The sequence below is a fragment of the Chinchilla lanigera genome, unplaced genomic scaffold, assembly GCF_000276665.1.
Source record: "Chinchilla lanigera isolate Chin_1 unplaced genomic scaffold, ChiLan1.0 scaffold00078, whole genome shotgun sequence".
Taxonomy (NCBI): domain Eukaryota; kingdom Metazoa; phylum Chordata; class Mammalia; order Rodentia; family Chinchillidae; genus Chinchilla; species Chinchilla lanigera.
This window is the reverse complement of record NW_004955479.1, coordinates 9,541,965-9,551,948: the sequence shown is the minus strand read 5'-3', so window position 1 is coordinate 9,551,948 and position 9,984 is coordinate 9,541,965. Positions and strand designations below refer to the sequence as shown.

At 41.6% G+C, this 9,984-nt stretch overlaps 1 protein-coding gene across 2 annotated transcripts in view; it reads right to left on the bottom strand.

The window, feature by feature from the left end:
* Calu (calumenin) overlaps positions 1 to 9,984 on the bottom strand; it is a 30,616-nt gene that overhangs the window by 20,241 nt on the left and 391 nt on the right. For both annotated transcript variants that reach the window (XM_005402382.2, XM_013503287.1), the window contains exon 2: positions 860 to 1,088. In XM_005402382.2, the coding sequence (XP_005402439.1) occupies positions 860 to 1,080 (221 nt within the window). In that variant the 5' untranslated portion in view covers positions 1,081 to 1,088. The remainder of the gene's footprint in view (positions 1 to 859; positions 1,089 to 9,984) is intronic.

The following is a 9,984-nucleotide window of genomic DNA, read 5'->3' as shown; positions in this document are numbered from 1 at the left end:
GCTTGCCAGGCAGGCGCTTTGCCGCTGAGCTAAATCCCCAGCCCCCTAAATCAACTCTTTAGGTAAAAAACTATCTGCTGAGACCCACAGAGCCTGACCATGGCCTGGCCATTACTGAAAATGGTAACTCACACTCTGACGTTAAAACAATCACTTGCCATAATGTTCTAAAAGGCTAGACTGGTTTATTAGGCTATGGTTGAAGGACACTCTGGGAAATTACAAGTTTTATGGAATGTGACCAAAACAAACAAACAAAACAAAACAAAAAAAATCCACAGCTGGGCGTGGTGGCACATGCCTGTAATCCCAGCACTGGGGAGGGAGGCTGAGGCAGGAGGATCATTGCAAGTTCGAGACCAGCCTGGGACACAAAGTGAGCTTAAGGCCAGCCTGAACTGCATAGTGAGATCCTGTCTCAAAAAGAGACCAAAAAAAAAAAAAAAAACAGACCGCCACAGTCCAAGAGTCCAATTTGTAGTTACCTACTCAGAGACTTGGCCTGGACAACAATGAATAATAGGAACAAACCTCCCAAGTTAAAAGTAGCAGAAATAAAAAGCCCCAAGTAGTATTCTGTCATCAAGATATGCAGTTCAAGCTAGTTCATAGAGGTAGTGGGCAGTTATGTGAAAAATTAGTATGTTTTGTTGAATGAGGTACAAACTGTTAAATCAATGGTGAAATGTATAAAAAGACACTTAAAAAATTAATTTTTAGTGGTAGCAATTCTGGGGTTAGCTTTCAAAAAATATAGTTCAGCACAGATTTAGTGATGACTGAACCAGAAAAGAAAAAAGAATAGCAGATGTATAAAGAATGGCATTGCCCTAACCATCCCAGAGAGTTGGCACCTTACCCAAGCCTTTCCTTGCTCTCTTCCGGTGTGAGCTGATCAAAAGTCTTTGCTTCTTCAGCACCCAAGAAGGCATCATGGTCATAATCAAAACTCTGGGCATCATCGTGAACTTTGTCACTCAGCTGAGGCTCATGATGTACACGGTCCTTCTTTTCTGTAGGCTTGCTCAAGGCAAAGGCTGTGCACAGGGACAGGCACATAAGAAACTGTCGTAGGTCCATGATCAGATCTTAAAGAAAATGAAAGGCAGTTACTATAGGAGGCAGTATGCCTAATAATTACATAAACCAAAAGTTCACAAAATTCTATGCAAGTCATTTGTATTACTCAAAAATATTACTTCACCCATTAAGTACGGTAGAATCAAACTCTCTATAGTGTTTTTACAGTAGAAAATCTTTACCAGTTTCCTTCATCATCTGGTTGTAGAAGAGAAGGAATTTATAACTACAATGTCCTCTTTGTAAGTAGAGTTTCCTTTTTTTTTTGTCTTTTTGAGACAGGGTCTTGCTACGCAGTCCAGGCTGGCCTTGAGCTCACTTTGTAGCCCAGGCTGGTCTCAAACTCGCAATGATCCTGCTGCCTCAAGCCTCCTGAGTGCTGGGATTACAGGTGTGTGCCACCACAGCCGGCACTGTGAGTCTCTTTAAAAGACATTGATGTAGAATTTTAATCCCTGTGGTCAATTTGGTAAGAATTAAAAGTGAAGGAACCATAATTTAAATTCTGACTTCAAATCCTTTACTTTTTGTAGTGTAACAGTGGTCTAGTCTTGAAACCTGACTAGTTATTAAAATCACATAAGGAAGCACTGAGTAAGCTTTCCCCATTGATATAGAATCTCTCACAATGAATTCAGGTATATCTGTAGCTTTGAATGCTTCTAAAGTGATTCTGAAGCTCACCAAATTGTGAACCAATGAAAAACTCAGCTTCCTTGACCTATAGCTCCCATCTCCCATGTATATGCTAACTAATCTTGAATCACCTTCGAACACCAACAGTCCATAAGGTCTGTATAACAATTTCTTCATCTTTCTGTTTAGCTGTGTTTCCCAAATTTGCCCAACAGTCCATAAGGTCTGTACAGCAATTTCTTCATCTTCCTGTTTAGCTGTGTTTCCCAAATTTGCCCAGGTGTAAGAATCACCTGCAGTACTGGTCAAACTAGATACCTAGGCCCTACTCCAGACCTTAGTCCTGCTGCAGTCACAGGTAAATCTAATGAACAAGCACAAGGCAGGAACAACTTTATTGAAAAAATGTAACTAAAAAACTGCAGAAAAGCTGCAGGTTAGACATTTCTTTGGGGACTGGGTATGCAGCTCAATGACAAAGTGCTTGTCTAGATGCACAAGGCTGAGACCCTGAGTATGATTCCAAACAATCTGTGTAACACACTCTATTTTTTTTTTGGTCTTTGAGACAGGGTCTTGCTATGCAGTCCAGGCTGGCCTCGAGCTCACTTTGTAGCCCAGGCTAGTCTCAAAATTGCAACAATCCTTCTGCCTCAGCTTCCAAAGTGCTGGGATTACAGGTGTGCGCCCATCACACCCTGCAGTTTAACACACTCTAAATACCCTACAATTCTATCCAGAGAGATTAAGATCTTGAAGGAATAAAATTTGAAAGGGGCTGGGCTGGTAGGGCACGCCTATAATCCTAGCTATCACAGAGGTCGGAGGCAGACAGCTCTCATCTTTAATGCCAGCCTGGGTAACTTAGAGAAACCCTACCTCAAGATAAAGGGTTGAAGACGTACAGTACCTCAGTGCTCCCCGAGTTCAATCCCTAGTACATTCATTAAATAAATCAATGTGAAGGATTTTCCTAGGCTTTTTGTATTTTTTTGTTTGTTCGTTTTGGTTTTTTTTTTCCCTGGTACTGGGAATTGAACTCATGACCTTGAGCTTGCCAGGCAGGCGCTGGGCTCAGCTAAATCCCCAGCCTCCGGCTTTTTGTATTTTGATTAGTCTCTAATCAGTGGAATATGAACTCTAAAAGTCCCCTATTATTGAGAAATTTTTGCAACTTTGTATTATTTCTTATTCATTTCCTACAATCCCTAATACCGAGTAACTGTGAACATGCCTTTCTTTGCAGATGTAATCAAGTTAAAACGAGGTCATATTAGTTTAGGGTGGGCCCTAGTCCAAAGACTGGTGTCTTTAGTTAAGGAAATGTGGACACAAACCAGGATGAGAACGAACTGTAGAAGACGTGCTGACTGGAATGATACATCTACATGTCAGAGAACGCCAAGACTGCTGACAGCTACCAGCAGCTAGGAATAGGCAAAGGAAACTCCTCCCCCGGAGCCCTCCGAGAGCAGGGTCCTGCTGACACCTATGACTCTGAATTTAGTCTCTAGAACTGTGACAGAGAATAATTTTCTGTTCTTGTAAGCTACTCAGTTTGTAGCAACTTGTTCCAGCAATGCTAGGGAAGTAATACAATTAAAGTTACACTGCATCACATGCAAGTTAATGTATTCTTTTGTCTCAGTTTGTAGATTAAACCAGCTGGACTTCACCTTCCCCAGACATCACCAGTGGAACTAGCTAGTCTAGTGCTCATATTTTATATGTAAATACTTATAAAAGTAAGGAAAGTCTTCTAGCAGTTTCTAACTCAGAAGTTCTCAATTCAGACTCCATCCTAGCACACTGTATCTGACCCTGCCTCAATGTTTTGGGAACTAGAATGGAGTGAATTGTAACAGGAGATAAGGAAATTAAATATGTCAATATATTACACATTTTTCAATGTACATATTTTCCTTGTATCCCCCCGAACAATGGCCAAATGAAGTTATACTAGCTTGGATTTATAGAGACTTCTGGGTTAAAACCAAAACTTTTTGGGACAAGGTTTCACTATGCAGTTCAGGCTGGTCTTAAATTCACTTTGTAGTGAGTTTAAAATGCTTAACACGGATGATGGTAAATGTGTATATAAAGATTCCTTAAAAGTAAAAAGAAAGCAGCCAGGCATGGTGGTGTACACCTGTAATCCCAGCAGTAAGGAAAATGAGGCAGGAGGATCACGAATTTGAGCCCAGGCTGGGTAATTTAGTGGCTTAACAAGACCCTGTTTCAAAATAAAAGATTAAAGCCAGGTGCAGTGGTGCATTTGTGTAATCCCAGGAGGCTGAGGCAGGAGGATCCCTGTGCAAGCAAGGCTAGCCTGGGCTACATAGGGAGTTCAAGGCCAGCCTGAACTATATAGCAAAACCCTGTCTCAAAAAAGGGGTGGGGTAGGGGCTAGGGAAGTAGCTCAATGCAAAGATCCTCATTCAATCTCCAGTACCCCCTCCCTCAACAAAGAGGCTGGGTAGGCTGGTGAGGCCGGTACTAAGGTCAGCTTTAACACTACTCTTGCCAGGCACAGTAGTACATGATGCCTATAATCCCACCACAGGGAGGCTGAGGCAGTAGGATTGCCATGAGTTCCTAGAGCAGCCAGGGTTACATAGTGAGACTGTATCTCAAAAAAACAAAAAACAGTATGTGTGTGTGTGTGTGTGTGTGTATATATACTGTGTTGCCTGAGCTTTGTAAATGATCACACTCTTGTGACTGCCTTCTTGTGTGTGTGTATTACTTTTGTATGTGTGTGTGTATTACTTTTTAATTTGAATATTACAAAAATTCCTTCCAATACTAGGTGGCAAATATTTTCAAGCTATTTCCCCAGATTGAAAAAGGAAATTAAAGAAAAAAGAACTATTTTTAAAACATGTTGTGTGCACACGTGTGTGTCTTTTTGGGACAGGGTTTCACTATGCAGTTCAGGCTGGTCTTAAACTCACTTTTGTAGCCCAGGCTGGCCTCAAACTTGCATCAATCCTCCTTCCTCAGCTTCCTGAGTGCTGGGATGACAGCCATATGCCACCATGCGGGGCCAAGACATGTTATTTTTATAGTAAACGTTGTTCTAGGCCAGTGATGATGAACCTTTTATTTATTTGTTTGTCTTGGGGTTTTTCTGAGACAAGATCATGCTATCTAGTCCAGGCTGTCCCTGAATTCACTATGTAGCCCAGGTTTGCCACCACTGTAGGCAAATAACACTGCAGCTGACCCTTCAATAACTCAGCTGATCTGTCAAACGGGATGGAGAGTAAAGAGAAAACGAGAGACTGAGTAGCTCTCCTCTATCTCAGAATATAAATAATCCTTCATATAAACGAAACTCTAGGAACAAAATGTATTGTTGGTGTTTGGTGATACATTTAAGCAGTATCTATAATGTCAGAGGCTCATAGAATAAAGTAAAATAGTCACTGCAACAAAGGTTTTCCTTATTACTCAAAAGGGAACTTCACATTTAGGAAAATTTTATAAAAGGTTTACTTCACCCTCAGAATAAAATACAACATAGTATATGTATAACTCTTGCAAACACCAAATATGGATAAATGCTAAAAAAAACCTCTCACGGTCTGGAAAGGATGCTGTAGAAAGTTTTGAGATATCCAGCATATATGCTATACATGCATATATAACAGACTGATTTACTTTATGACTTAGAGGAAAAACTATGCTTATGTTTGAGGCTTATTTATTTATTTAGTACTGGGAATCGAACTCAAGACCTTGCGCTTGCCACACACGCACTTGTGCCGCTGAGCTGTATCCCCGGCTGTTTGAGGCTTAATGTCTTGATTCAAGGACCCAAGAAGAATCCAAAGACAGTAAAAGCCAACTAATTGGGCTTTATTATGTATCCATTTCTCTTCCCTCTCCCTCTCCATTAAACGTGCAACCCCCACTCCCATATGTATAGGTTCCTCTACAGGTCAATCAAACATCTCAGGTCTCCACCAAGCCAAATTAGTCTTCTCTGACTGTTATTTCTTTAAGTTTGCCCTCCTGTTCTTTTACCCCACGTGTGTCTGTCTACATTGCTCCTGCTTCCTTAACATTCACCTTAAAATGTGGCTATCTTAACACTGATGAAATGGCTTAAGATGGTCATCAAGGAACACGTGATGGCCAAAGACAATGGTCTGCCATCTAGTTTTCACCTCTGCAGTGGCTAATGAAAAATCTGCACTTTTAATAACTTCTACTTTAAATTGCAAGTTCAAGCCCTACCTGGGTCATCTGGTGAAAACTTCTCTGGGGAAGCAGATCAGTGCAAAGGTGCTAGGTTTAATCCCCTGTACCTAAACAATAACAAGTCTTAGAGGCTGGGGGTGGGGATGCAGCTCAGTGGTAGAGTGCCTGACCCACAAATCCTGGGCTGGGTGTGCTGACACACCTGTAATCCCAGCACTCGGGAGGCTGAAGCAGGAGGATCGCTGCAAGTTTGAGGCCACCCTGGGCTACATAGTCCAGGTCAGTTTGAACTAAATAGCAAGACCTTGTCTTAAAAAGTGTGAGGTCCTAGCTCAATCCCTAAGACTGTACCAAAAAATAAAAATAAAACCTCTTTGTGACCACATATTCACATTTATCAACTCCTAGCTACTAAATCTTTTGCCAGGTGTGGTGGCACATGCCTGCAATCCCAGCACTTGGGAGGCTGAGGCGGGAGGATTGTTGCTGAGTTCAAGACTAGCCTGGGCTACAAAGTGAGCTCAAGGCCAGCCTGTACTGCATGGTGAGACCCTGTCTCAAAAAGACAAAAAAATCCAACAACTTTAACAAAGGGTCTCTTGTTTTATGACTGTGGATGTACACATAACAATATAAGTAAGAAACAAAAAAAACTAGATTTACCTACAAAAATTTTCAAGTAGAAACAAATGATATCCTTGTAAGACAAAGGACATTTTGTTGAGGAGAGATATGAAAAGCAATAGTACAAAACAAGGTTTTATGCAGAGCATTTGAAGAATTACATTAATGGAGTTCATTTCAAAAGCATCTTTCCCTTTTTAATGAAGTGAATCCAATGATAGAAATGCTTCTCAGCCGGGCATGGTGCTGCACTCCTGTAATCCCAGCACTCAGGCAGCTGTGGCAGGAGGATGACTGCGAGTTCGAGACCAGCCCGGGATACAAAGTGAGCTCAAGGCCAGCCTGAACTGCATATCCAGACTGTGTCTCAAAAAAGACAAAAAGAAAAAAAAAAGAAATGCTTCTCATTTCCTCTCCTCAACGTTCTTCACTTACAATTAAAATAGACAACCACATTTATATAAGTTAAAAATGTCACCCTTCATGGTTTGATGAAAGACATATTGACAAACCACTTATTTAACATTTCTCTAGTGACAGTGAATTTATATCAGTTCATTAATACATTCTAATTAACTGTGACTGGAACTATTACTCAAGCTTCATTAGTCCTACAATCAAAGCAACCCAGGACAAACTAAATTTTTCTGGATATAGAACCAAAAATTTCTTTGCAAGGGAAGAGTTCTAAAATTCTGGAGAAAAAAATTCTTTTTGGTTGATGAAACTTTTAATACATAATTAACACAGGAATGCTATGCAAAATGTAGGGAAATGCCGGGGTGGTGGCATACACCTGTAATCCCGGCACTGGGGAGCTCAAGGCAGGAGGATCACTGTGAGTTCAAGGACAGCCTAGGCTACATAGCAAGACCTTGTCTCAAAAACAAACAACAAACAAACAGGAGCAGCAGCTTTTTATCTGCTGAATTTTGCTGTGTATGGGTAACATACATGAATGTTTACGAATAATTTTAAGGTCCCAAATGAAAAGACCTATTTACTTCGACCACTCCAGCTGGAAGTGATCTGTATCAGTTTTGCTAAATGTTACAGAATGTGTCTGTATCACTACATAATAACGATCATATTCTAGATTTTCTTAGTGCCCCTATAGATTATACAAAAAATGTTGGCATCTCAGCTAATATAATTATTATCCGTCTGCAGTTCCTAATACATTGTCTTGGACTTTTTAAATACCAATACACTTTACTGGATAAACTAGATGGTACTTGGCAACACTATAACTCCTGCCTATCTGTGCTCTCCAATCCTCAGTTCCTCTCACTGCATCTGGCTAAAAGCCAACTACCAGAAAAAGTGTTACTTCAGCTATCTTAACTCTAATACACGAATTACAGTATCAGCAACATCCATATTCAAGAGTTCATACAGGATCTAGGGCCTTACAGCCTACCAAGTACTGCCAACAGCTGTACCTCTGTCCCTCAACATCCATGCTATAAAAAATCTGTGCCAATCCCAGCCCTCAGAAGGCTGAGGCAGGAGGATCGCTGCAAGTTCAAGACCAGCCTGGGCTACAAAGTGAGCTCAAGGCCAGCCTGAACTGCATAGCAAGACCCTGTTTCAAAAAGACAAAAAAAAACAAACAAACAAACAAACACAAACAACTGTGCCAGCCAGATGTGTGGGCACACACCTGTGATTCCAGAACTCTGAGAGGCAGAGACAGAGGTAGGAGGATCACAAGTTCGAGCCTAGCTAGGGCAACTTACCAAGACCGTGTCTCAGAGGAAAAAGGGGGAAGGGCTGTAGATGTAGCATGACGTGAAGGCCTGGACTTAATCCCCAGTACAACAGCCCTCATCAAAATCTGTGCCAATATCAACATGCTGATCTCCTATACAGGTACAAGGTATATAGAGCTAGCAGTCATGGGAGACAGCTAGCAGTAAGTATTTCTCTTTTTTGGTTTCGCTACGCAATTCAGGTTGGCTTTTAACTTATTTTGTAGCCCAGGCTGGCCTCAAACTCACAGCAATCCTCCTGCCTCAGCCTCCTGAGTGCTGGGATTACAGGCGTGCGCCACACTAAGCTGAGTATGTTCTGCCACATCACTGGATAAATGGAAGCAAACAAAGACAGAATGATCAGACATTGGTTTAAAGCTGTACTGAGGACCATCCATTCAGACATACTCCATTTTTGGAAGCTTGTGTTTCTCTTAGTTATCATTGTCAGGAAAAAAAATTCTACTGGAGCACCTTGAATCACTGTAAAACTCAGATTAGGACTTGGCATATTCATCTTCTCTGCGCTGATAATACAATTTATGAGGGGCCAGGAATATAGCTCAGCAGCACAGCATCTGCCTGGCAAGCACAAGGTCCTGAGCTGGATTCCTGCTACCAAAAAAAAAATTATGGGTTATCTCTAGTTTTTCAGATGGATGATCTTTAGTGAAAAATTTTTTAGTGACACTGTCCTGTTCATTGGTGCATGGTTAAATCTACTGAATGAGGTCAAACATGCATTTGTCTTGAGCCAAGTTCCATATTACTGCAAGGATTAATTTATCAAAAGCTCCAAGGTTCTCTACCTCCATCTTCAAAAAAATTAAAATAGCCGGGCGTGCTAGAGCATGCCTGTAATCCCAGCACTTGGGAGGCTGAGGCAGGAGGATCGTTGCAAGTTCGAGGCCAGTCTGGGCTACAAAGTGAGTTCAAGGCCAGCCTGAACTGCACAGCGAGACCCAGTCTCAAAAAGACAAAATAAATAAACAAATAAATAAAATAAAAATAAAATACTACAACCAAAACAAATTGGAAGCAAATTACCGATTCATTGACACTGACTTTATGGTTCATCCCAGGAAGTGAATCCGGTTCAGTTCTTAAAAACGCTGTTCTGGGACTTTATACATTCAGAAATTCGGATCAAAGGCAGAAAAATTTTAGTGGGAGACCCACGGAATTTCTGCCTTGATGCAAAACAAACTTTTTAAACTGCAAACCACTCAACTACAGTTTTAATCACGGTAGCCGAAGGGAAATAAATTCATTTCTAAATACAGCAAGCCAACTATGAAAACCAGAATCTGGAATTAGAAGCAACAAAACAAGGTTTAAAAAAAAAAAAAAGTAATTCCCTATGAATGCCTTTGAAATTGATTCCCGTTGCTGCCTTAAATATGCAGATAAACAGAGAAGCTCGAAAATTTCGACTTTTCTTTAAAGTTACAGAACATACTTTAAAAATACCACCCGGTGCCTTCGCTCGACCTCTCTGCCCGCGTCCCCACACCCTGAAGTCGGAGCGCGCGGCTTTCCCGGGACAGACGCGCGGCTCCGGGATGCGGCCCGGGCGGGGCGGCGGGCCCCGGCAGGCGGCGAGCGGCCGCGGGCATCGCGCACAGGACCCCACCCACCGCCCTCCGACCCTGTTCTGCCACATCACTGGATAAATGGAAGCAAA